Source organism: Equus quagga, chromosome 15 (assembly GCF_021613505.1).
Source record: "Equus quagga isolate Etosha38 chromosome 15, UCLA_HA_Equagga_1.0, whole genome shotgun sequence".
NCBI classification, from domain to species: Eukaryota; Metazoa; Chordata; class Mammalia; order Perissodactyla; family Equidae; genus Equus; species Equus quagga.
This window is the reverse complement of record NC_060281.1, coordinates 63,886,105-63,913,280: the sequence shown is the minus strand read 5'-3', so window position 1 is coordinate 63,913,280 and position 27,176 is coordinate 63,886,105. Positions and strand designations below refer to the sequence as shown.

Below are 27,176 nucleotides of genomic sequence, written 5' to 3'. Positions count from 1 at the left end.
AACAGGCACTCAACAAATGCCTCATATGAATGAAAGGCTCCATAGAATTTTTTTATCAGACTGGAAGCCATCAGATCATGAACACCGGCCCTGGGGGGGTGCAGGACCCCAGTAACATCCGGTCCCAGCCATGGGGCACATGGTGACACTCAGCTCTCACATCCACAGACAGGCTGCACGCCCGGGATGCTGAGCCTCAGAGAAGAGGCCAAGGGACAGCTCTCCCATTGTGCTGGTGAGGGTCACTTTGGCAGATCAGCTCCCCCTGCTTCCCTGTGAGGAAGCGAGTCTTAAGCCAACAAGCACTGTGGGGTGGGCTTGGGACAATGCGTTGCCAGCTTCCGTGATGCAGCTGGCCATCCTGAGGCCACGGCATCCTAGGATGAGGAACCAGGCCTGCCTGTGTCTGCTTTAGGCAAATAAGAGCTACCCAGGAGGTCCCTGGCAAAAGCAACTGATAAAGAAATGCCAGAGAAGGCCATAAATATTTCAGCAAACTCCCCACCCAACATGAGAAGAAAATTTTTTTAAAGGTTTGGTATTTTAAAGAAAAACAAATTAAGATGTTTACTGATTGCCTACTATGTGCCAGGTACTGCATTAGACTCTGAAGGAGACAGTCACTACACTTTCAGTGCTTGTCTGATGAGGGAGATGGATGAACAAACAAGTTATTAAATTAAAATAAAGTGAGATGGTGTGGCAGTTCCTCAAAAGATTAAAAATACAGTTATTATATGATCCAACAATTTCACTTTTGGGTACATACCCAGAAGAATTGAAAGAAGGGACTTGAAGAGGTATTTGTTTAACCATGTTCACAGCAGCATTATGCACAAAAGCCAAAATGTGGAAGTAAGCCAAGTGTCCACGGATGAATGAATGGATAAACAAAATGTGGTATGTACATATGACAGGAATATCATTCAGCCTTAAAAAGGAAGGAAGTTCTGACACATACTACCACATGGATGAACCTTGAGGACATTATGCTAAGTGAAATAAGCCAATCCCAAAAAGACAAATACCATATGATTCCATCTATTCCAGATTCCTAGAGGAGTCAAACTCATAGAGACAGAAAGTAGAATGAGGGATTATTGTTAAATGGGTGCAGACTTTCAGTTTTGCAAAATGAAGAGTTCTGGAGATGCATGGTGGTGATGGTTGCACAACAATGTGAATGTACTTAATGCCACTGAACCGTACACTTAAAAATATTAAGTGTTGTAAGGACCAGCCCTGTGGCCAAGTGGTTAAGTTCGCACGCTCCAGCTTTGGCAGCCCAGGGTTTCACCGGTTCGGATCCTGGGCGCAGACATGGCTCCGCTCATTGGGCCATGCTGAGACGGCATCCCACATGCCACAACTAGAAGGACCCACAACTAAAAAAAAATATATATATATACAACTATGTACTGGGGGACTTTGGGGAGAAAAAGGGAAAATAAAATCTTTTTAAAAAAATTAAGTGTTGTATTATGTATATTTTACAATAATAAAACAACAGGGCCAGCCCCGTGGCCAACTGGTTAAGTTCACGCGCTCCAGTTTCGGCAGCCCAGGGTTTTGCCGGTTTGGATCCTGGGTGCAAACATGGCACCGCTCACCAGGCCATGCTGAGGCGGTGTCCCACACGCCACAACTAGAAGGGCCCACAACTAAAATAGACAACTATGTACTGCGGGGATTTGGGGAGAAAAAGCAAAAAAAGCCATAACCAAAAAAACCCAAATAATAATAATAGTAGTAATGATAACAAAGCATGATGATGATCAGGACACGGCGGAAAGCGAGGGGATCGAGCAGCAGGGACCTTACCAAGTCTAGCAGTGAAGGAAGGTCTCTCAGAAGAAATATCTCATTTGCTTAAATATAAAACTATTACCTCTAATATTACAACTGAGGTGTTGCAATGTATTTTCCCTGATCCAACTGGATGAAACATGTCAGTAAAAACATTCCCCCAACTCTCCCCAGTCAGAGGTCAGCAAACTAAAGGGCCACACGGTGAATACCACAGATGTGTGGGCCTCAGTTTCTGCCGCAGCTGCTCACCTCCCCGCTGCAGGAGAGCATAGCTCAGTTCCAACAAAACTTTATAAAAATGGCCAGCCCACCATAGTTTGCTGATCACTGCTTTAAAAATAATTACTCCAAAAGCAGTAATTCAGAATAGTCGCGAGGCCTCAGGCCCTTAATTCTTCAACGTTAAAAACAGCTGGAATTTATTGTCTGAATGCCTGTGCCAGCCCAGAGGTCAGGGAGCAACCCATCCCAGTTGTGGGAGCCACAACTATCCAGACAGCACCAGGCAACGATTCTCATCTCAGAAACTAGACTGTGTTCCAACCTCACAAAGGTCAGACTTACCTTGTGGAGACCTTTGAACTCATAGCGCCTGTCCCGGAAGGCACGCACTGTGTCCACATAGAAAGAATTCTCTCGCTGGCAGATGGTGGTCAGGCGCTCCTCCACCTTGGTCACATGGATCTTCTTGTATGCCTTCCGGCAGTAATCTGAGGCACAATGGAGAGCGGGAAGCACATGAGACCACACAGGAGACAACTGGGCCTCCCAGACAGGCCCAAGAAAGCTGGGATGCAATGAACGCCAACGAACGTGGCTTTCTAGGTTTAACACAAAGGAGCAGAAAAGTCAGAAAGACATGCCGCTAGTTTATTAGATCGGAGAGAGGGCAGCCTCAGCATGAACGGGCCAAATATGCCAAGACCACAGCAGGAAGAGGTCAGTATCTGAACACTCACCAAAAGAGAGATGAAGAAAGGAAGTCTAACAGGAAGAACTAGTTTATAGTGATCTGATCTAGTTCAACAACTAGTTTAAAAGACCTCAGGCAGTGACGTACCAACACAGCCCAATAAAGGCCCAAAAGTAGGAGGAGATGCACTTTTTGGAAAGCTAAAACTAAGCCCTGGGCTGCTCACCTGCCAGCCTTCTCTTCTCATATTTAGCCTGCTCCTCGCGGGACAGCTCATGGAAGGCCCGGGCTGGGCCCTCTGGGGTCAAAGGAGGGAACTTCTCTGACTCCAGCTGGTGCTGGATCCGATGGTACTCACTGCGACTAGCTGGCACTAGGAGGGATAACAGGAGAAGAGTCTGTGATAGAGAACCACCCACCTGCTTCCCACTGAGCAGCCCTCACCCAGGGCCGACACTCACTGAACTCGCCCCTCCACTGCCAAGCCATCTTCCTCTGGCAGTTTGCTCCAGGCTTATTGAAGTCACAGGCAGCACACGTGGCCTCGTCCACCATGGCAGAGGGCTGTGGAGAGGATAGGGAAGAAGCAATTAGGGTTCAGACAGAAAGAGCTTGATTCTGATGTAGGAATGTGTCTCACCTGCAGGCGGTTCGTCAGGATGATGTTGGGGTACATGGCCCCCACATCCAAGTGGTAGATAAGGGGACATTCAATTCGGTTAGGAACATCTTTCAGTGAGGTGAGCTTGGTCTTAATCTGATCACACACCTACAGAAAAAGGGGAAAGAAGTGGAGGCTAGCAACCAAGATAAAAACTGGAGACTGCACGGAGTGACAAAGAAAACACTGAGGGTTCCAGATGGATGACAGTGGCCCCCAACATCAGGTGCTGGAGGTGGAGGAGGCTTGCAAGAAGGGGCAGAAGAAGCACAACATTGTGGGAAACTGCAGCCTCTACCCCAGCACTTTTGGGGCTGGGAGGAAATTGCCTAAGATTGTCTGTGGCCTCGCACAGCAAGGCCCATCTGCCAGAGAGTACGGGACCCAGCTGGAGTATCCACAGCCACCCTTCTTGGGTGCCCCTGTGGTACAGGCACACGACACATCGTCTCTGTCCCAGCAAGCCCTGACCTGACAGATGAGAAGGCTCCAGAGGTTAGTGTGAGCTCAAGTATAGGCCCTCTTGGACCAAACACCACACTCTGAATAGCATGATTCTAGACTGTCTCTGGCACTACTTTATAAACCAAAGAATCAGATTTCTTCTTTTTTCTAAAATTTTTTTTTAAAGATTGGCACCTGAGCTAAAAACTGTTGCCAATCTTTTTTTTTTCCTGCTTTTTCTCCCCAAACCTCCCCAGTACATAGTTGCATATTTTAGTTGTGGGTCCTTCTAGTTGTGGCATGTGGGATGCCGCCTCAGCATGGCCTAATAAGTGGTGCCATGTCCGCACCCAGGATCTGAACCGGTGAAACCATGTGCCAGAGAAGCAGAGCATGCGAACTTAACCACTCAGCCACAGGGCCAGCCCCTCAGATTTCTGTTTCCAGTCAAGGGTTGAGCTATTAGCCTAAAAACTCTCCTGATACCAAACACTAGAAATCCTGCATGAAATATGAAAACTATCCCTGTAAATGCAGAACTGAGCTTCTAAGTTATCCCCAGAGTGCAAACATGAAGAACGAACTCAAAACCAGAGCAGTGAGCTGACTCAGTGGGTGTCTGGCAGAGGCTGGGCCCTGTGTTGGGGTCCCCAGGAATTGATGACTCACAGTGAAAGGACACAGAGCTAAATCAGCAAAGGGAAAAGGTGCATCAGGTGAAGTCAGGATGAGCCTGGGATGAGCATGATTCTTCCAGCACCAGACTGTGACAACATCTGTCGCCCAGGGAAGCTCCTAGAGACCCCACACTCAGGGTTTTTACTGGGGGCTGGTCACGGAGGCACCTCAGCCTGCACCTACCAAAACTATGGACTCCCAGCAGGAGAGCAGGTGCTCAGCATAAAACACAATGTTTGCACAAGCACCACAGGTATGTGAGGCGTTCCTATCAGAGAAGGGTGAGAAACCTCCTGAAATCCAAGCTCCCAGACACCAGCCAAGGGCCAGCCCAGCACGCAGGCCTTTCTAAGGATGGCCGTCTCAGGCCTGCAGGAGCTCCTCTGCATATTTGTCATGACTCCTCAGGGAGAGGCAAACTATGCACAACAGGGAGATGAAATGCAGAGCCCCAAATAAAAACAGGACTCTCAAAGGCTACCTCTGTAAAAGGATAAACTAGAACAAATCTACTCACCAAAATCACCACTCTTCTGAGCCCTGGGTGAAGAAAGTATCTTCCCTGAGCACTTGTGACCACAGGCCGGTCCCTCTAACGGGTCTGTAGTTTACATACTCTCCACTTGGCCTGGCAACCCTCGAGCCAAGGAACCACATAAGAAGTAACCCCAGGCCAGCATCACTTCTGTGAAACTAGGCAGAAACAACCCTAAAACTACCTGATGGCCCTGGACAGGCTGCACAGGACTTTCTGCTGAAGTAATCCAAAATTGCAGAGCATGGGAAGAAATACGCATCAAGACTGAGAGCACACACAGTAGGAAGAGACCCCTGAAAATTTCAGAGAATAAATCTCCTGGAGTAAACGCTAAAATGAGCATAATTAAAAATACTAAAGACCAAACATCTAAAACACAGGAAGAGAAAGAATCCACTTAAAAAAAAATACATAAGTAAAGCACATTTGAAAACGAACCGACAGAGCTTTCAGAGACAAAAACATTGTCCTAAAAAACAAAAATAGTCACTGAAACCATATAAGGCTAAAGCTTAACAGGCTTCTGATGGTCATATATTTTTGTTCACTTCCCACAACACCCAGTTAAATCAAAACATTAGGTATGTATTTATTTGATAAGTTCATTTCATACAAAATGTAAACAACACCAAAATTTGAGAACTAATATATTTAGGAGTTATTCTAATAATATTTATTAGATAATTTAATACATTGGCATTCTTAGACAAATTGGCTAAAAAAATCCTTCAGATGTAGAGTTGGCAAACCTCTGTACAGGACCAAATAATAAATACTTTAGGTTTTGTGGCCATACACAGTCTGTCATATATTCTTTTCTACAACATTTAAAAAATGTAAAAGCCATTCTTCGCTTGCTGGCTCTACAAAAACAGGCTTCATGGGCTGTGATTTGCCAACTTCTGCTTTAGACATTTGAGAGTAGAGAAGACTGAAAAACACCTAAATAGATGCAAAAATTAGCCAGAACAAAAAAATTAACCAGGCTATGGAAAACAGTATGGAGATTTCTCAAAAAGTTAAAAATAGAAATACCCTATGACCCAGCCATCCCATTACTGGGTATCTATCCTAAGAACCTGATATCAGAAATCTCAAGAGTCCGTTGCACCCCTATGTTCATCGCAGCATTATTTACAATAGCCAAGACGTGGAACCAGCCTACATGCCCAGAAACTGATGATTGGATAAAGAAGATGTGGTATATATACACAATGGAATACTACTCAGCCATAAAAAAAGACAAAATTGGCCCATTCACAACAACGTGGATGGACCTCGAGGGTATTATGTTAAGCGAAATAAGCCAGTCAGAGAAAGACGAACTCTATATGACTCCACTCACAGGTGGAAATTAGTATATTGATAAGGAGATCTGATCGGTGGTTACCAGGGAAAAAAGGGGGTGGGGGGAGGGCACAGAGGGGGAAGTGGTGTACCCACAACATGACTAACAAAAATGTACAACTGAAATCTCACAAGGTTGTAATCTATCATAACATTAAAAAAAAAAAAAAATTAACCAGGAAGGTAGCCACCTTTTTTTATGAAATACATTAAGTTTGGTAAAGTCATATTAGAAAATCACTTTAATGCAAAATTGCCCTTAGTATTAAAAAAATTCCATAAAACTCTCCAAAGTAGTCAAAATAAAACACATACCCAAAATTATAAGGAAAAAATGATTAAAAGAAATAATGTCTATCATATAGAATAAGAAATACCAGAAACATAGTATTTATTGTTTCTAACTGAATTTTAGGGAAATGAAGCATTAAGAGAACAATCACTCCATCCTTCTCTGCTTTAAGGCATGTTCTGACATGCTACTTGGGGAAGGAAGTTCAGAAGGTCCAAATAAGAAGGGAGGAAGGCTACGGTCAGCTAATCATTGACAAAGGAGCCAAGAACATACAATGGAGAAAGGAAAGCCTCTTCAATAAATGGTGCTGGGAAAACTGGACAGCCACATGCAAAAGAATGAAAGTAGACCATTATCTTTCGCCATACACAAAAATAGGCTCAAAACGGATCAAAGACTTGAAGTAAGACCTGAAACCATAAAAATTCTAGAAGAGGGAGCCAGCCCGGTGGTGCAGTGGTTAAGTTTGCACATTCTGCTTGGATGGCCCAGGATTCTCAGTCCGGATCCTTGGTGCAGACCTACGCACTGCTTGTCAAGTCATGCTGGAGCAGGCATCCCACATATAAGGTAGAGGAAGATGGGCAGGGACGTTAGCTCAGGGCTGGTCTTCCTCAGCAAAAAGAGGAGGATTGGTAGCAGATATTAGCTTAGGGCTAATCTTTCCCAAAAAAACCCACCAAACTTCTAGAAGAAAATATAGGCAGTACAGTCTTTGACATGGATCTTTAAAGGATCTTTCCAAATACCATGTCCACTCGGTCAAGGGAAGCAAAAGAAAAGATAAACAAGTGGGACTTCATCAGACTAAAGAGCTTCTGCAAGGCAAAGGAAACCAGGATCAAAACAAAAAGACAATCCACCAACTTGGAGAAAATATTTGCAAATTATATGTCTGACAAGGGATTAATCCCCAAAATATATAAAGAACTCACAGAACTGAACAACAAGAAAACAAACAACCCAATCAAAAAATGGGCAGAAGATATGAATAGACATTTCTCCAAAGAAGATATACAGATGGCCAATAGTCACATGAAAAGATGTTCAACATCACTAATCATCACGGAAATGCAAACCAAAACTACACTAAGACACCACCTTATACCTGTTAGAATGGCTATAATCACCAAGACAAAAAGTAACATATGTTGGAGAGGTTGTAGAGAAAAGGGAACTCCGGTACACTGCTGGTGGGAATGCAAATCAGTGCAGCCACTATAGGAAACAGCACGGAGATTTCTCAAAAAACTGAAAATAGAACTACCATATGACCCAGCTATCCCACTACTGGGTATTTATCCAAAGAACTTGAAATCAACAATACAAAGAGACCTATGCACCCCTCTGTTCACTGCAGCATTATTCACAATAGCCAAGACATGGAAGCAACCCAAGTGCCCATGAACTAATGATTGGATAAAGAAGATGTGTATATATACAATGAAATACCACTCAGCCATAAAAAAAGACAAAATAGTCCCATTTGCAACAACATGGATGGACCTTGAGCGAAATAAGTCAGATAGAGAAAGACAAACTCTGTATGATATCATTCATATGTGGAAGATAAACAGATGGACAAAGAGAACAGTTCAGTGGTTACCAGGGGGACAGGGGTTGGGAGGCAGACACAGGGGGTAAAGGGGCATATTTATATGGTAACTGACAAATAAGAGCGTACAAGTGAAATTTCACAATGTTACAAACTATTAGGACCTCACAAAAAAAAAAAAAAAAAGAAGAGAGGAAGGCTGGGATGACTGAAAAGCTAAGTTCTGACGGGGGAACAACACCTGGACATGTCAGATGTTGCTGTGAGCCCCTAGCTGACACCTCCCACCAGCCATGCTCCACACCACTAACAGAATGATCACTCAGAACAGAAAGGTGAACCTGTGGCCCTTTTCCTAAAGATTCTGGGCTGCCCTTTAGAGAATACTTTCAGGGACTTTGGAAATAGCTAATAAGACATACTACCTGTCATCTGGAAAGAGTTCACTTCTGGATTCACTAAGTTGTCTGTAGCCCCCTGATTAGTATCAGTCTCACCCTCCTCACTCATTTCATTGTTTCTTAGACTTGAAAGTAGTATCTTTGTTCTTTTTAGGGAATTTGTTAACTCATATTTGTTCTTTAGCCTAGACTCTCTTCTCCCCAGGTTGGTTCATTAAGAGTATATGACAGCTGTAGCTGGCAACAGCTGCACAGCACTCCACAGTTTGCAGAGAATGTGCACATATTTTTGTTTGGATTTTTGCCTCGTGAATCTGCTACAAGGTGTTTCTCTTTTTTCTTTTTTAAAGATTGGCACCTGAGCTAACAACTGTTGCCAATCTTCTTTTTTTTCTTCTTCTGCACCCCAAAGCCCCCCGAGTACATAGCTGTACATTCTTGTTGTGAGTGCCTCTGGTTGTGCTATGTGGGACGCTGCCTCAGCATGGCCTGATGAGCAGTGCCATGTCTGCACCCAGGATCTGAACCAGAGAAACCTCGGGCCGCTGAAGAGGAGTGCGTGAACTTAACCACTCGGCCATGGGGCTAGCCCCGATGTTTCTTGACATCCATCCTAAAATTGGTAAAAACTCCAAACCACTAGAATCACTGAAAATGCTGTAGTATTGAGCAGTGCAAGACCTGAGGTGTGCCATGTTCAAAGGAACAGAACCAGCAAAGTGGGAGGTGCCTGGGGTCTCCAGTCATGGGACACACTTTGTAAATGGTGCTTTCTAACCATTATTTGATGGATTTTACAGTCACTAGATTCTACTCTGTAATTTGTAGAAATTTACTGTCACCATTTTTAAAGTCTCCTTAACAACAAAAAATAAATAAGAAGTCTCCAATGGCTCCTCACTGCCTACAAAATAAAGTCCAAGTGAACTGGGCATGAGATCCGTCGCCTGCCCTCTCCATCCCCATCAGCCTACCACGTTCCAAGAGCCAGCTCAGGAGCCCATTGCCTCCTCTGCGAAACTCTCTACTCACCAAGTTGGGTCATTCACCACGACCACGACACTGTCCTGTCCTGCCAGACCAGACGAGACCCTGTGTCTTCTGTCCCCATGCTCAAGCACCAGCACATAGTAAGCACATAATACACACTACTAAAAGAAGCAGTCTATAAGGCAGGAAATGTGAACAGACTATTTCTCCCGCCTCCCCTTGACCGTTACCTCTTGAAAGTTGGTGACCTGCTCCACAGGCACCTTCTCCTCTTCCTCAATGGCGTGACGCAAGGTCTTCTCCACCCGCTGCAGCAGGAAGTCAAAGGCAGCCGGATTCTAGCACAAATGTTAGAGAGGACACAGGTGAGACAGGAAAATGCCCTTGTACCAACCAACCAACCGCAGGTGGGAGGCTGCAGAGAATGCTCCAGGAGGAGCCACGCACTCGCCCTGCAGTGCCCTCGACATGGGCAGGCCAGACAAAGGACGTCCAATGAGGGGCCCTTGAGGCGAGAAGGGGACAAAGGATCTACTTCAGCCCTTGTGGCTTTTGGGTCCCATCACAGCACTCAATGGGAAGAGGCCCAAGCCTTGGGAGAACTGGGAGGGGCGCACCATCCTGAACCGGCAGGGGATGTCACTGCGGAACACGCCCGACTCAAGGGCCTCCACGTGGCCGCCCACGTAGGTCTCGGCGTCCAACACGTGGCCGTCGTCTGTCAGCTTGTTGAACTCCTGCTCCTGCTTGTTGGGGAAGATGATGTTGGCGTGGAAGGCCTGCACCATCAGCAAGGCCTCGCATAGCGTCCCAGAGCCCTTCCGCAGCACCTACAGGGAAAAGCCAGGCTTTGAACCAAACACCAAAATACCACAGCCACGTCTGCCTCAGCTGTGCAGGACCGGCCCCATCAGGTAGTGTGTTGAGAAACGTTTGAGGGACCAGGAGAGGCACTGACCTCATCAGGTTCCATGGGGATAATGGTGCACAGGGCGAATATAAAGGGGTGGACATACTTCATGTACAGGTAGTACGTGGCTACTGCGTCCGACACTGAGTATGTGGCCAGAGTCTGAGGAGAGAACACTTGAGTCAGGTCAACAACGCGCCCCGTTTTACCGCATCGGCACAGAAGATGAACGCAGCAAGGTAGTGCACATGCCTGGGGCTGCTCGGTGGCCATCCGGCACATGTCCTCAGGGTCCAGCTCCACAGGGTCGTAGCCCAGCTTGGCTTTGGCAGCTGCTTTGAGGTTATGGCTGCCCACGGGAAGGTAACTGTCCCTCTTCACCCACCTGGAAATGAGAATGAGAGCAAAGGCCAGAGGTGATTCCAAGATGAAGTCCAGGAACCCGTGGGAAAAGCAAAGCTGAACATAACACAGGAAGATGCAGAGTCCTAACAGGTACCTCAAGGATCCCCACTGAGACCCTGCATGGTGCAGGCACCCCATGAAAACCTTTCACCCAGATCTAGTTAATTTCACAGATGTACCCTCAAAGACAAGGAGACACCAGAGCCAGCCCCGTGGCCTTCCCTCTCACCCTCAGAGAAATATAAACGCAAGCGTGCAGGAACCCACACCCTCCGGCCTCCCCCAGACCGCTCCACCACTTGTTCCATTGGTGTTGCTGGCCTCACCCTGCTCTCCCCTCAGGCCCAATATCAAACTCCCCTACTCTCCTTACACGGTCCTTTCAGCATGGAAACACTCAAGGTCACCCCATGACCCTCAACTCTATGCCCCTCTCCACTTCCTCCCTACCACTCACACCACTGTCTCCCTGAGACCTGTAGCTTCCTACTGGCCACGTCCAATTTCACCCTCCTCAACCTCCCTGTGCTATTGGCCATCCTCTCCCCCAGAAATGCCCCACTATGGCTTCCCTGGCATCGCTGCCTCCCCTGAGGGGCCCCACCTCTCTCCTTTTACTCCTCTTCTTGAGTCCATCAGCTACCACAGTTCTTACAGCATCACTGTGCCTCATGGTCTCTGGACCATCCATGTGGATGGGGCTGCCAAGCCTGCTCCTACCTTGAACCTCAGCTCTGCCCTATCCCCCAGGAGCTCACCCCAAACCCTTAGAACAAGCATTCCCTGTGCCTCAGGCACCCCTCCCCATAAATCCTCAGATCCCCATTTCCAGCTCTCTCTTTACCCATTCACATTATGACTCAGCTTGCACCCTCCAACTCATGTGCCATAACACCAAGGCTAAAGAGAAAATGGATCAAGCTTTAAATGTGTCCATGGCTCTCCATGATGGCCAAGATAAAACCCCCCTCTTCACAGGACGAAGAAGGCCCATGAGACCTCCTTCCTCTGTAGTTTTCCCTTTGGGCACTCTGGGCTACCTCATATGGTTATCTTCAGCCTAGACACCTCAGCCTGTCTGTACAGCCTGCTTGTCCTTTGAGAGAGAGCCTGCCTGCTGCCTCCTAACCACATGTGGAGAAGCTGAGTCCCCTCCAGGAGCTCCCAAAGCACCAGGACCTCACTCTACTGGGCCTTTCTTTCTGGCCTGGCTTACGCACCCCAAGGGCCGATGCTCAACATGTGTTTGTTGACTGAATGAATGATAAGCAAACGATGAAAGATAGCATGTCCCTAGATCTGGGCAGAGCTGGCAGCTGCTGTCCTCTCAAGGGACGGGAGCTGCTTCTCAGAGGCCATTTTCCTCTCTCGAGAGGGTGTGAAAGGACCAGCATGTGTGAGAGGGGAGCCTTGGATCTCCCTCACAGGAAGCCCTCAAGACACTATGACGAGCTGCTGGGTGAACCACAGGACCTACCTGAGACAGTCCATGTGGATGCACTGGGGTGCCTTATACTCCCCCTGGTTGTCCTTCTGGAATCCTATCTCCTGGTACATGCTCAGTCCATGGACCGCTGCTCTGGCCTCCACAAACGGCCTAGGGACAAGCACACAGGGGCAGCTGGTCTCTAATTCCTTCAAAGACAAGGAAGACTGCCGCTAGGGGACACTCGAGTAAACCCGGGAACTCCTCACATGGGTCTCTGCTCAAACAGACTGAGGAGCCCACTTGTGCCACAAGCAGTGATTCTCCCCTCCCTCCCCATAAACACTTTTTCTCTCCATCTAAACTGCTTTAAGTGTACAGTTCAGTAGCGTTAAGTATATGCACACTATTGTGCAACATTCACTCTCAAACACTTTTTCTTTCCATCTAAACTGCTTTAAGTGTACAGTTCAGTAGCGTTAAGTATACGCACACTATCGTGCAACATTCACTCTCAAACACTTTTTAGTTACTCACAAATTAGACAGTAGACTCACCAGTCAAAAAAGTCCCCATTGTAGGTGACCATAATGGTGGGTTTGGTCTCCTGAACATGTTCAAACCATCTTTGGATGAGATGAACCTGAATTCAACAAATCATAACAGTCGGATGGTTGCTTTTTCTCTTCCTCAAGCTATTTCCAAGTACCTCTCCCGAAGTCCAGGAAAAGCAACCTCACATCAGCCCTTTATTTCCACTCTCGACCCATGCCTCCACATGAACAAGGCTCACACGACTGACAACTGAGCCCAGTGAGCTACTGTTCTGATTAGATGAATGCCGAGGCCTTAAAAGGGTCAACATGCCTGTTCTTCCCATTTCATCCCAAATATCAGGCAATTTCCGAAGTGACACCTCTTTACCTCATCAGGTTCATTGAAGACACAAAAAGGCCCCTCATATTCCGGCTTGGGGGTGAACTCGAAATCTTCAATATCTTCTGAAACAATCTCCCTGTTGGTGATGAGGTAGCCCTGAGAAGTTCATTAGCAGTCAGTGTGAGTTAGACACAATGCTGAAGACACACCTCTCAACACTCAGCCCAGAAACCCTTACTACAAAAATCTCTGCAGCAACTTGAAGGTGCCCTAGCTTCCCAAGCAGACACACCACTTAAATCCCAAATGTCTCAGATTTCTATTGGAAGGCAGGAGCATTGCTGGATGACAAAATGGCTGCTTGTTTACTTTCTTGGCTTGCACTCACTCGTTACTTACCCAAAAAATACTAATTGTGGGGTGGACTCTGTTCTGGTTTGGGGATAAGACAAGGTCCCTGTTCCTAGGGAGCTTATATGCCAGAAGGCACTGCTCACCTGACCATCAATCATATAGGAAATCATCATAATCTGGTCAGTCTCAGCATCAGGAAACTTGAGGGGCAGTTTGGTTGTCTCAATGTCAAATGCCAAAACCACAGGGTCCTAGAGGGAGAAAATGTAGTGTTAAGTTGGCCACAAACCAAGCTAAGATCTGGAGACCTCAGTGGCCCTCTTGACACCCACTACCTCCACCTCTAATTGCCAAAAGCAAGAGTCAAGGTACCACGGGAAAAGGCTCCAAAAGAAGTGGGACAAGCATCCTGGGGTTGACAAACCTACATTAATACCATGATTCGCTGATGGTATGAAAATTAAAACAGATACGAGAAAAGGCTAGAGCAGTTGATCCTAGGACAAGCCTAGAATTACAAAACACCTGAGTCTCAAACCTCTTTAAAATGCATTACCTCATTTTGACCTTTATGACAACCCTGACAGGAGACTGCTATAGAGCCGACATCATCATTTTAGGAATGAGAAAACGGAGTACAGACTTTCCCAAGATCACAAAGCTGTACCTGAACTAAGACCTTCCAGTCATGAACCCATTTTTCACCCTATCCCTTTGCTATCAACCACCCAAAATGGATGTCAGAGCTTTCCCTCAAACGTTCAGATCCTAGGGGATGGCCCAGTGGCGCACCAGTTAAGTTCGAATGTTCTGCTTCGGCAGCCTGGGGCTCGCCAGTTCAGATCCCAGGTGCGAACCTACACACCGCTTGTCAAGCCATGCTGTGGCAGGCGTCCCACACATAAAGTAGAGGAAGAACGGCACAGATGTTAGCTCAGGGCCAGTCTTCCTCAGCAAAAAGGGGAGGATTGGTGGCAGATGTTAGCTCAGGGCTAATCTTCCTCAAAAAAAAAAAAAAAAAAAACAGTTCAGATTCAGCCTAGCTCAAATACCGATGTCATGTGGTGATGCACAGATGCAAAGTGAAATTATACTCTCAGATCAGAAACTGCTGAAAAAACTGATTACTCCATAATTCTTTTAAGGAAGTATTTGAGGAAAGAGAAGCAAACAGATGTTTGAATCAAATTCACCTTTCAGCACTGAATTACATCACTCCAGAAACAAGTGGAAAATTCAGCATGGAGGAAATGCAAGCAGTACTTACAGGTCGTTCAACAAGGTCATCTCGGCGGGCAATTTCCACTGGAAAGGCATTTCCTCGGTATCTGACGTTGTACCAATGAGCCTGCAGGACACACAGTACAATAACTAAAGAGCTCAACTTCTGTCCAAGGCAGTCTGTTTTTCTACTGATTTATCCTTCAATATCACCTCCTGGCTGTTAGAAATCGCCCATAAACAAGGGTCCGCTTACCACATGGATCTTCAAGTCAATGGAGAGGCGGATGTGGTACGGCACATCGTACTCTCGCATGTCCACAATATTGTCCAACTGGTCAGCGATCTTCTTCGAGGTTTCTTCCTCATCAATAATCACACTGCCCCCTTGCAGAACACTGCAAAATAAAGAGAGAAAGCAGCTTCTCAAGTACACTCTGCTCAGGCTGGAGGAGAGGAAGACTCGAGTTCACACAGAGTAAACACATAAAGGTAAATCAAGGTGGCTAAGATGACTAGGACAGGCCCTTCTTAAGGAATGACCTTGGATGACCCCCTGCTAGCCAAGCAGCTGACACAAGGAAATTCAGCATACACTTAGGACATGTGCATTTTCTAGGATGCAAGTTACACTCCAATTAAAAGAAGAAAGGAAACACTCTCTGTGACTTGGGAGGCACATCTACAAATGTGATCCATCATTGCTGAGCTTGTTTCTTCATCAAGAAGACGAAGATGATGGGGTTGGCCCCGTGGCCGAGTGGTTAAGTTCGCGCGCTCCACAGCAGGCGGCCCAGTGTTTCGTTGGTTCGAATCCTGGGCACAGACGTGGCACTGCTCATCAAACCATGCTGAGGCAGCGTCCCACATACCACAACTAGAAGGACCCACAACGAAAAATATACAACTGTGTACCGGGGGGCTTTGGGGAGAAAAAGGAAAAAAAAATGAAATCTTTAAAAAAAAAGAAAAAAAAAAAAGAAGATGAAGATGAGGGGCTGGCCCAGTGGCAGAGTGGTTAAGTTCACGCGCTCCACTTTGGCAGCCCAGGGTTCGCCAGTTTGGATCCCAGGTGTGGAGCTACACACTGCTTATTGAGCCATGCTGTGGCAGGCGTCCCACATATAAAGTAGAGGAAGATGGGCACAAATGTTAGCTCAGGGCCAATCTTCCTCAGCAAAAAGAGGAGGATTGGGGGTGGATGTTAGCTCAGGGCTAATCTTCCTCAAAAAAAAAAAGAAAGAAAGAAAGAAAGAAAACAAGGATGATATCAACAGGCCTACCAGCAGGAGTGTCATGAAGTACCAGGCACAAAACTCTCGGCACAGTGAAGTGACTGGTAAACTATTTCTGTATCATAGTTATTCTTATCATACCCAAGTGGGAAATCACCATCACTAGAATATTCACTCAAAATTAGCCCAATAAGCTTCCAAATACTGAATGGACTGTTAAAGGGAAAAAAGGACAATGAGGTTTAGGGAATGCTCAGGACCCTGGAGACTCAATCTCTGGTTATACCTTGCAATATATTCTGAAAAGTAATTTATGGGCCATGGATGGGAGGGAGGTGTGTGTGCAGAAATGTTAAGGATCACAAATTGATCTTTTGTCAGAGAATATGATAGTTCTTCTGAAGTCATCATAACTTTTAATTAGCCAAGACTCTCTCTTCTTAATCTCTTACTGTTTCCTACTAGTGTTGATGTCTAAATGTTTGATGAACAGTGTTTGGTGTCCTATATTTAAATTCCTCTGTATAAAACCCAAAGTTCTCTGGAGAAGATGTGCTATGTAAATCTAGGCATTTAATAAAATTAGTAGACAGTTTAATGCTTGCCGTAAAGCATGAAAACAGACTGTGTTAAGGTAGTGGGATCAGGAATCTAAAATGTCTTTACTGTGCCAGAAACTCAATTTGGAGCCACAAACCCATCCCCTCCATAAGAGAAGAGGGACAGCGAAAATATAAAACACAGACTGGGAAGCCACCATTTATTTAACACAAATGGAGCATATGAGAAATTCTACCTAATTGCTCAAAAGTATTTCCACGTCTAACAGAGCCGATCATTAAGGCGACTTTATTGATGAGTTTCCTGCCTCCTATCGATCTTGTCAACTTAGGAAAGGTGTGCGGCAGCCCTGCTCTGCTTATAAGAACGAAGCTGACCTGGAGAGCATGGCTGTATAAGCGTCGCTGGCACGGCCCTGCTCCCGGTTCTTCTTCACGGCCGGGGAGATCTCCTTCCTCACTCTGACAAGGTCCTCCACGGTGTTGAAGGACAGCTTAATGTAATTTCGCTTCAAACCCACCAAGTGATTTGGCTACAGTGAAGACATTGTGCTCATGAGTTCAAGAGAAAAAGCACTTTATTGGGAAATAAGGGGAGAGTGACTCAAAGGTAAATACGCAAGTCAGTCAGAACTCCAAAAGCACCTTGCCCATCACTGCGTGTTCTCTAAGAGCACGTACAGACAGTCCCAAAGCCCCAGCATCTGTACCACCCAATACCCACAGTGCTGAACTTGGCCTCTTCTCAGCTTACCCCATGGGCAGGGTGGACTCAGCCTCAATCACCCTGGAAGGTCTAGGTGATACTCACCAAGTCCAGATCCTCTTTGGGGACAGTCTCTACTTTAGCAATTTTACCCTGAAACTTCTTGGAGAGAAAAGATGAAACCTCTCGCTCACAACCCTAGATCAGAATCAGAATGAAAGGACTTTACATCAGTAAAATCCATTTCCTTCCTTGCCTGTTTCTCTAGAAGTCTCTTGATCTCCAGTTCTGGAGCCCCCACAGGACGAGGCACAGGTCATCTGATTCCATGAACCACAGACTTACCTTTCTGGTTGCAATGTAGAAATACGGCTTGTAGGGCAAGGCCACCTGCAAGAGTCATCAACCCATTCAGGGGCAACAAGAAAGAAAAAGGGAAAAGAGTGAAGACAGGCTGTTTGCTGTTCTACCCGTAAGTGGCCTAGATCCAATACATCCTTGACCTTGACATCTCTTAAGGGAGATGGTGCAACAGGAAATTAGAACCAGCACATATTACAGCGGCAAGAGTCTAAGAAACACAACACTGCTCATCTTTCAGTCTTTCTGAGCTAGCTTCTCTTAGGACATCTTAAGTGGGGACTAATGGGACTTCAAGGGGTCCATGTTCCCGATGGTCTTTGGGCAGCTGCACACTAGAAGCCTTCCAGCTGCTCTCCTCACAGTGGGAGAGGTAAAGGAACAAGGATGATCTTGGGCCCAGCTGAGCCTCATCACTGGGTGGATTTTAGCTTCTTGGAGTTCAAGGGCTTACCTTAAATCTGCTCCCATCGTCTTGAATAAAGTAGTAATCCACTGCACTGACCAACCGTTTATCTTCATCTAGAACCTCAGTCTATGAGAGAATTAGCCAACACGGCACAAAGTTATCCTCTACACAGTACAAGAGCCCTTTCCTCCGACTCTTTAGGAAATGGAACACTCTAAAAACAAAACCTTTCTCCATCCCCGCATAAACACTACCAGCTGCATTCACAAGAACCGTATCATAACAGCCTCCAAACAGGGCTTTCTCTCAATTTCTCCCCCATCCTTGAAAGGGTTATTCTTATGGGTAACAGGGACGCCCTTCAGCTTAGTCTTCCCAGTGGCCTCTTTATGGCCCAATGATGTTAAAGACAAAAGCTAGAGGGCTACAAACAATCCCATCTCCAACTGTATCGCCCAGACAACAGGTGTCCCCTACTCTTCAGACAAAGGCTATGCCCAACAAGGGGTGCAGCCACCATCCTGAATGGGAGGAGGATGGAGGAAAAGCCAGGTGCTCACAGGGTGCATGTTGATGAGCCAGCCGGTCTTCTCACCAGGCTCCTTGAGTCTCTCAAAACCAAACCGCAAATCCATCTTATCCGTCCACTGACTGCGTTCCAGGCGCTTGAGTGCCGAGACAGAGGAAGAGGGGCCATCGTCCCTGAGTGAAGGAGGAAGGAAGTCCAGTCCTCACTGATCATGACACCACCCACTCCCACAACCCTCAGTCCACCCAGTGTAAGCATTTCAGAGGTGACATGGTAGATGTATCTCTGAAAAGCCTCACATCTGGCAAAACAGCTCATTAAAATAAAAGGACTCATGGGAAAAATATAACTGGGGCAGGACCCTCAAAATCTGTTCAACTCTGTAACCAGAACACTAATAAAAACAACAATCATGCCTGGACACTGCTGCCTCATGGGATATTAAAAATGCACAAAAGTGGGGCCAGCCCTGTGGTGCAGCGGTTAAGTCTGGTGCACTCTACTTTGGCAGCCCAGGTTCATGGGTTCAGATCCTGGGTGCAGACCTACACCACTCATCAAGCCATACTGTGGTGGTGACCCACATACAAAACAGAGGAAGACTGGCACAGATGTTAGCTCAGGGCTAATTTTCCTCATGTAAACAACAGAGGAAGACTGGCAACAGAAGTTAGCTTAAAGCAAATCTTCCTCACCAAAAAAAAAAAAAAAAAAAAAGTACAAAGCACAGTATTTTACTCTTGGGCATTTATCCCAGAGAAATGAAAACTCACATTCACACACAAGCTTGTTTGTGAATGTTCATAGCAGCTTTATTCATTATAGACAAAAAGTGGAAATAGCCCAGATCTTCCTCAGCAGGTGAATAGTTAACCTGTGTTATATCCATCCCATAGAATACTATTTGCAAATAAAAAGCAACAAACTTACTAAATACATGCAATAACTTAGATGGATCTCAAGGGAATTATGCTGAGTGAAAAAAACCCCTAAAATTACACACTTTATGATTCCACTTATATAGCATTCTTGAAATAAAATTAGAGATGAAGAACAGATTAGTGGCTGCCACTGATGAGGGGAAGGGAGGAATGGAGGTGGTTCTGGCTAGAAAAGAGCAGCATGAGGGGTCCTTGGGATGGAAGTGTTCTGCGTCTAGACTGTGGTACTGCTCACAAATATTCAATCCGCACAGGACTAAATACACATACGTACATGAGTGTCCGTGCATTGTATGCATCTCACTTTCCTGGTGGTGACACTGTTCTCTAGTTATGTAAGATATTACCACTGGGAGAAACTGGGTTAAGGCTATATGGGGTTTCTTTGTATAATTTCTCACAACTGCACAAGAAGCTACAATTATCTCAAAACAAAAAGTTGTTTCTTTATTTTTTTTTAAATGTTAGTTTCCAAATTTATTAGTTTGTTTCTTGGTAAAATGGAATTAACACTGTCTACAAGATTTTCATGCATATTATAATAGACAATGAATGTAAAAGCACTTTGAAAACTGCAAAGTTGGCAGCACAGTATAATGTATAAAAAAGCAAGAATACTGATGACCAAGTTGCACTGGATTCTAATTCTGCCAAAAACGAGCAGTCGTGATTAAATCACATGATGCATATGATATGCAGATAGGGTTCTTTGTATACAGTGAGTGCTCAGCAAATAGTATTTATGATATTTATTGAAGATCAATATAAAGGAATATCCACTTTTTGTTGTCTACATTACATTCTGTAATGACAGCTATTTGAAAGAAATGACTTGAACTATTCTACTCATCTGTGTTTTCAGCCATGTAATTTTAGTCGGAAAAATATTTACTGAACACTTCAGGTACGACTCTGTGCCAGGCCCACGTAAACAATCCACAGTAGTGGCACAACCTCTAAGGTGCCACAGCACATTTGGGAAGGTGCATCTCACATGAGTCAGTAGGAAAGTGAAACAAGAATGTCTGCAATGCACTGGGCTGCATGGTTTGGCCTCAGTGTATGAGTGTTTAGAGATGGCAGTGATCCAAGCTAAGCCATTTTCTCCTTTACTGGTTGATAAACATTGAAAAGTGGCTTTAATTTCTATAGAGCAGAGTCATTAACCACATTTTTTACAGAGATGTTTTAAACACACAAAAACAAGAGAGTAGAGAGGCAGGTTTATGACTGCTGAGCACAGGTGAAAACTGCAGCCCGCCACCTGAGATTTGTGCAAGGCTGAGGTACACCTCACTTGGGAGGGAGGCCCTGGTGCAGGCACTCATAGGAAGTTTTCTTCATAGGAAATTTTCTTAAAATAGAGCTGACAGGGCACATATCTGTGCAACACTCCAGCTGAGAGCTTTTTCCTTTCTGACTGAAGATTGTAATTCTTTTTTTTTTTTATTTTTTTTTTAAAGATTTTATTTTTTCCTTTTTCTCCCCAAAGCCCCCCAGTACATAGTTGTATATTTCTCGTTGTGGGTTCCTCTAGTTGTGGTATGTGGGATGCTGCCTCAGCGTGGTTTGATGAGCAGTGCCATGTCCGCGCCCAGGATTCGAACCAACGAAACACTGGGACGCCTGCAGCGGAGCGCGCGAACTTAACCACTCGGCCACGGGGCCAGCCCCTGAAGATTGTAATTCTACTCCTCTATTCCAATCCCCTTACCTAGGGAAAACTAGAAATGAACCAATATAATCTCCACATTTTAGTGACATCATTCTCCTGTTTACCAATTGCATATGAGCTCACTGGGGTTAGGGAAACACCTGCTGCAGCAGAATAAACTATACCTTAAAAACGTGATATATCTTTCAGGATGCCTGGGGTCTACATGTCCATACAACCACATATGGATAAAAATGGGGATATAATATTGTTCTGTGTGAGAGGAATTATCTCAAGTGACAAGGAAACTCACTTCTCAGCTCTATAGTACCAGTACATCTGCCTCAAACTTCCCAAGCCTCTCTCCGGCTAGGATCTTGTAAAAACTCTTCACACAAATTTTATCATAAACCTTAAATTAAGTGCCTGAAGACTTTCCACCACCAGAACTATCCAAACCTGTTCTGATTCCAGAGCTTAGGTTCATCCCAAATGGTTCAGGTTTTAACTCCACAGGTATGACTGAGACCAGCCCTGATATGGGCTTCCCTACATTAAACCCAGCATATATGGGGTTAAAACCAAAGCACTCTTTCCCTGCTTACTCCCTGGCTCTAGAATCCACTATCCTCCATGGAGACAGACACAGCCAAGGACAGCCACCTGGATTCCTCATCTCCTCCCCACAAGGAGCTACAGGCTGGTGGGAAAGCTGCTGACCAGCAAGGTCATGGGCTCCCTCCTCTCTGCAGTGTCTCAAGGCGAAACACAGGCTGGTGGGAAAGCTCTGACCAGCAAGGCCATATGCTCCCCCTCCCCTACCTAAAACCCCAAATAAAAACCCTTCCTTTTAGCTTTTTGGGGAGTTTGGGATTTCAGCGTTAGCTGCCCTTTCTCCTTGCTCAGCACTGTGCAATAATAAAACTCCTACTTTCTTCCACTACATCCGGTGTCAGAGATTGGCTTGCTGTGCAATGGGTGAGCAAACTCACTTCAGGTTCGATATCATGATCTCATCTAGATAGATCAGAATAATTATGGTTTACCTATCTTCAAAACAAAACAATCCTTTCATTTATTAGCAATCCAACTTAAAAAAAATTGCTAGTTTCTTCTTTAAACCACAGTTCTGAGATTCTAAACCTGTATATTTTTGGCAAGAAGGTCTATTTATTTGCTAAGCCAAGTATATTCTCCACTCCTCAAAAATGTATAGCTAAGAATCAATATCCCATGCCTTTTTGTCTTAATGTAAACAAATGAGCTACTTTGTAAAGCAATGAGCAGAGAAAATATGTACGTGGTTAGAGCAATGCTGACAAGCAGGTGGGAGGTGGTGAGTAGAGATGGTAAACATACATTCCCTGTGCAGAAACAACCAGATTCCCACCACCCTGCGTGCTCGGACACAAAGGCGTATGTAGGTTCACTAGTTCCCATTCTTGCTAGACTGCTCTCCCTAAAAGTTTTTTTTTTTTTTTTTTTTTTGAGGAAGACTGGCCCTGAGCTAACATCCGTGCCCATCTTCCTCTACTTTATATGTGGGACACCTACCACAGCATGGCTTGCCAAGCAGTGCCATGTCAGCACCTGGGATCCAGGCCGGCGAACCCCGGGCTGCCCAAGCAGAAGGTATGAACTTAACTGCTGTGCCACCGGGCCAGCCCTCCCTAAAAGTTCTTCATATGCTCTTCCAAAAAATAGGGCAACGTGGGTTGTTGCACAGTAATCCAGGTCTCAAAGGCGTTCTCTCCCAACTATTCAGATATTCATTCCTTCCTTCCACCACCTCTCATTTCCAAGCCTCTGATTCTGGCCCCTTGCTAAGTGTCTCCAGGTTCTTAGGATACCACAGTTCTTGATGAAACTATACGACCACTCCATCTCTGACCACTACTAGATTTCTCCACAAAGTGAGTGTTTCTAAAACATTGCCCTATCATTTGACCTTGCAATTCCATTTCTAAGAATTTATGCCAAGGAGGGGCCGGCCTGGTGGCACAGTGGTTAAGTTTGCACGTTCCCTTCGGTGGCCTGGGGTTTGCCGGCCCAGATCCCGGGTGTGGACATGGCACCATTTGGCAAGCCATGCTGTGGTAGGCATCCCACATATAAAGTAGAGGAAGATGGGCACGGATGTCAGCTCAGGGCCAGTCTTCCCCAGCAAAAAGGAGGAGGATTGGCAGCAGTTAGCTCAGGGCTAACCTTCCTCAAAAAAAAAAAAAAAAAAGAATTTATGCCAAGGAAACTGATGTGCAGGAAATAATTTTTTTCCATGCAGATGTTCATCACAGCTTTGTTTATGAGGGAAAAAAGGAAGCAGTCTAAATAAGCTAAATATACAAAACAATAGTTAAAGGGAATTTAAAAAAGATTTGAACCAAGGTTGTGCAGAATTCATGTCCTTAATTACTGTATTTCACCCACTGTTAATTTATAAACAGAAACAGACAGAGAATTGTTTCTTAAGAATCACTCTTCCTTTGCCTGAAGATATTCCCTGCGTCACCTTCACTTGAAGAACAGAATGACCTGTTTCAAGAGATTATAACCACCTGTTGTAGGCAGCATACCAACTCCTCCTCAAAGACGTCTCTGTCCTCATCCTGGGAACTTGTGTTACCTCGAATGACAAAGGGACTTTGCAGGCATGATTACGTCCAGGACTTCGAGACGGGGGTTATCCAGGTAGGCCCAACATAAGCACCAGGGTCCTTCTAAGAGGGAGACAGGAGGGCCAGCAGAATCAGAGGCAGACTGGAGGTGTGACACTTGGTTTCGAAGATGGAGGAAGGAGCCACAACACAAGGAATGCAGTGGCCGAAGGGGCCCCTAGAAGCTCCAGAGGCCGGGAAACAGATTCTCCCCTAGAGCCTTCAGCACGAAGGAAACCCTAACGACCTCCTGATTCTTAGGACTCCTGACCTTAGAAACGTAAGAGAGCAAACTTGCCTTAAGCCACTAAGTGGTAATTTGCTAAAACGGCAAAGCAACACACTGCCACACTGTATGACTGCTTAGCCTCTAAAACATCCGGATCCAGTTTAAATAAAAGCACAGAACTGGATTCCAGGCCTTGCTAGAGGGCAGAGACATTCAGCCCGAGGTCCAGAGCTTCATCAAAACCCAGGCTGAGCGAAGCGCTGCTCACGACTATCTCCAGGCGTGCAGCGTCCACACTGCACCCCTCCAACCCGGGTCTATCCTCGCACGCGATCCGGAACCCACGCCCTCGGAGCCCACCTCCTCCCCAGCTGCCCCGAGCTGCACGCCGCACTCTCTCCCGGGCCGGTGCGAAGTCCGGAAGACGGGACAGCGGCGACAACGACGACAGCGCCCTCCACGGGCCGCTCGCCGCACGACACACGCCGCCCGCGCGCTCGCACCCGCTCACTCGGTTCTCACGGCCACCGGAGGCGCGCGGGCGCGGACCAGAGGGGCCCGGCCTCTCGGGTCCTCACGCGGACTAAGGAGGCGCCGGACACGGCACTGAGCACGGTGACCGTCGCTGTCCCCACCGCCTCGCTCGGCCTCCGCTGCGACGGCTCGGCTGGGGCTGTGTCGCCCCAGCTCCGCTCCGGCTCGAGGACGCGCCCAGCCCGGCGGCGCCCGTGCGGACACGGCCGCGGAACAGGGCGAGACGCGGCGCCGCCACGGCCCCCGGGGCGCGTCAGGACGCGGCGCTGGGCACGGTCGGCCGCCGCCCGCAGGGCCGCCGAGGCGCGCACGCCCCGCGCGGGGAGGAGCGGAGCCAGCCCGCGCGGGCTTGATGCCGGCCTCGGGGGACGCCTCGGCCGTGAGCCCAGAGCCTCCGCAGGAGGGGAGGGCCAGCGCCCGCCCGCCCGCCCGGGGCGCCCCTCACCGGCTCGCCTCGCCGTCCGCGCCCGGCTCCGCGCGCCGCCGCCCGCTGTTCCTCAGAACCATCGCGCCGCCGCAGCTTCTCGGGAGAAATTTGGCGCGCTCCCACCAACTATCGCGAGAGACCGGAAGCGCCCCACCGCCCAATCAGGATGCTCATCGTGCCCCGCCCCGCCGAGCTCCAATCGCCGCGGGCGCCCGAGGGGAGGTGGCCCGTCGGAACTCGGGTGAGATGTGCGCAGGCGCGCGGACCTCCAATCGCTGCCGGCGCCCGAGGGGCGGTGGCCCGTTAGGGACTCCAGGCAAAGTGTGCGGAGGCGCGCGCCCCGCACGGCGGCGTCTGCGGGCGGCACTGCGGGCCACAGTGGGGTGGGAAATGTCAGGCCGTCCCCGCCCCGCGCCGGGCGGGCTGAGGTGGGGTCGGTGCCCCGGCGGGCGCGGCGTAGGGGGAGGCGATGGCGCCGGCGGCGTCGAAGCTGCGGGCCGAGGCCGGGCTCCAGGCGCTCCCGCGGCGGGCGCTCGCCCAGTACCTGCGCCTCCTGCAGCTCTACCCGGTGCTCACCAAGGCGGCCACCAGGTCGGCGCGGAGGGGACGGGACCGGGCGGGGGGCGGCCCGGAGCATGACCCCGCCTGGAGCTCAGACGGCCCGGAGCACCACCCGGCCGGGAGCTCGGACGGCCCGGAGCACGCCCCAGCCCGGAGCACGGTCAGCTCAGAGCACCACCCGGCCGGGAGCTCGGACGGCCCGGAGCGTGACCCGGCCCGGAGCCGCGACCGCCCCAGTGACCCAGCTACATAGATACATCTTACATGGGGGGTTGAGTGTGAAAGGCAAAAATCCTTGTGTATCAAAATGACCCTCCAAAAACCTTAATTAACCAGAGAGCTTAGCATACGCGGTTTTGTGTATTCGGTTCCGGAAGGTAATTCGTAGGCATTCTAGAATGTGAACTCCAGGGAGCCAGACTAAAGGAATGCACGAAGGACTCCCTGCAGACCCCTGGGCCTTTGGTCCCTCTGCCCTAGAGGGACCGTCCCGAGGCAATGGGGCCCAGCTTCTCTGCGCTTGGCTGCCGCAACCGCACGGCTTGTTAGTGCCTGCATTCGTTCTGCCAGTTAGAATGGCGGTGGGTAGATGCCTTGAGGAAAGCACAGGAGCCTGGGCAGGGTGGGAGGTGTTCAGTTTATTTTGTTCTGCAGCTTTGCATGTGGGAGAAAACTGACAAAGCACTCTCTGTGCTGCTGACTAACGCCACCGTTTGATTTGGAGCACTAAACTTTTCACGAGACATCTCCCCTTCATTACTTAATTTCATAAGTTTGTCCTTTTTTATTAACTCAGTCTTTCATAAATATGTACGGAGTGCTTCTTGTGTGCTGGGCATCAGCAGTGATTAAGATAGGTGGGTAAGGTCCCTACCCTCGTGGAGCTGGCATTCTAGTGAAGAGCTAGACAAAAAGCAGATAAATATATAACACAGGTAAAGTGGCCAGGGACGTTTTATCTGAGGAGGTGACATTTGAAGGGAGGTAACAGGCCATGCAAAGAAGGGAAGCAAAAGCTCTCTGGGCAGAGGGCACAGCAGGTGCAAAGGTCTGGAGAGAGGAGCAAGCTAATGATGGAGGAGTGGAAAAAGGTCTGTGTCTCTGGAGAAAATGAGCAGTGAGCAAGGGAGAGAATAAGAAAGAAGTAACCAAGGATCAGATCAAGAAGGTCCTTATTGTCCATACTAAGAAGTTTGGATTTTATAGCTCAGAGAGCTTCTCAGAAGGCAGCTATAGACCAAGCCTTGGAGCAACTGGGCATTCTCCACCTTTTTATTGAAATTTTTATTGTGATACGTGTAGAGTCACATGCAGTTGCAAGAAATAATACAGGGAGATCCCTTACACACTTTGCCCAGTTTATCCCATTGAAAACATTTTGTAAAGCTGTAGTACGTATCACAACCAGGACACTGGCATGGATACAGTCACAGATCACATTCAGACTTCACACCCAGCTTTGCTTGTCCTCGAGTGTGTGGCTGTGTTTGTTCTATGCAGTTCATGCATGTATAGGCTAGTGTATCCACCACCACAGTCAAATACAGAAAC

The 27,176-nt window shown here is 47.4% G+C and overlaps 2 protein-coding genes across 3 annotated transcripts in view; one reads left to right on the top strand and one right to left on the bottom strand.

The window, feature by feature from the left end:
- Positions 1–25,194, bottom strand: part of POLE (DNA polymerase epsilon, catalytic subunit) — a 62,377-nt gene extending 37,183 nt beyond the window's left edge. The window contains exons 1-20 of one of the 2 annotated variants that reach the window (XM_046640505.1): positions 25,083–25,194; positions 18,657–18,798; positions 18,142–18,222; positions 17,673–17,717; positions 17,433–17,525; positions 17,000–17,154; positions 15,083–15,224; positions 14,873–14,953; positions 13,749–13,856; positions 13,297–13,407; positions 12,930–13,015; positions 12,424–12,543; positions 10,794–10,926; positions 10,590–10,703; positions 10,249–10,461; positions 9,862–9,969; positions 3,363–3,491; positions 3,184–3,286; positions 2,949–3,095; positions 2,374–2,519 (exon numbers count right to left, since the gene is read on the bottom strand). In XM_046640505.1, coding sequence (XP_046496461.1) covers positions 2,374–2,519; positions 2,949–3,095; positions 3,184–3,286; positions 3,363–3,491; positions 9,862–9,969; positions 10,249–10,461; positions 10,590–10,703; positions 10,794–10,926; positions 12,424–12,543; positions 12,930–13,015; positions 13,297–13,407; positions 13,749–13,856; positions 14,873–14,953; positions 15,083–15,224; positions 17,000–17,154; positions 17,433–17,525; positions 17,673–17,717; positions 18,142–18,222; positions 18,657–18,798; positions 25,083–25,144 — 2,319 coding nt within the window. In that variant the 5' untranslated portion in view covers positions 25,145–25,194. Of the gene's footprint in view, positions 1–2,373; positions 2,520–2,948; positions 3,096–3,183; positions 3,287–3,362; positions 3,492–9,861; positions 9,970–10,248; positions 10,462–10,589; positions 10,704–10,793; positions 10,927–12,423; positions 12,544–12,929; positions 13,016–13,296; positions 13,408–13,748; positions 13,857–14,872; positions 14,954–15,082; positions 15,225–16,999; positions 17,155–17,432; positions 17,526–17,672; positions 17,718–18,141; positions 18,223–18,656; positions 18,799–24,463; positions 25,050–25,082 lie in introns of those variants that run through there. The other variant, XM_046640506.1, reaches the window with a different exon arrangement.
- Positions 25,195–25,441: 247 nt separating this feature from the next.
- Positions 25,442–27,176, top strand: part of PXMP2 (peroxisomal membrane protein 2) — a 10,087-nt gene continuing 8,352 nt past the window's right edge. Inside the window, exon 1 of the mRNA XM_046639760.1 lies at positions 25,442–25,655. Coding sequence (XP_046495716.1) covers positions 25,534–25,655 — 122 coding nt within the window. The 5' untranslated portion in view covers positions 25,442–25,533. The remainder of the gene's footprint in view (positions 25,656–27,176) is intronic.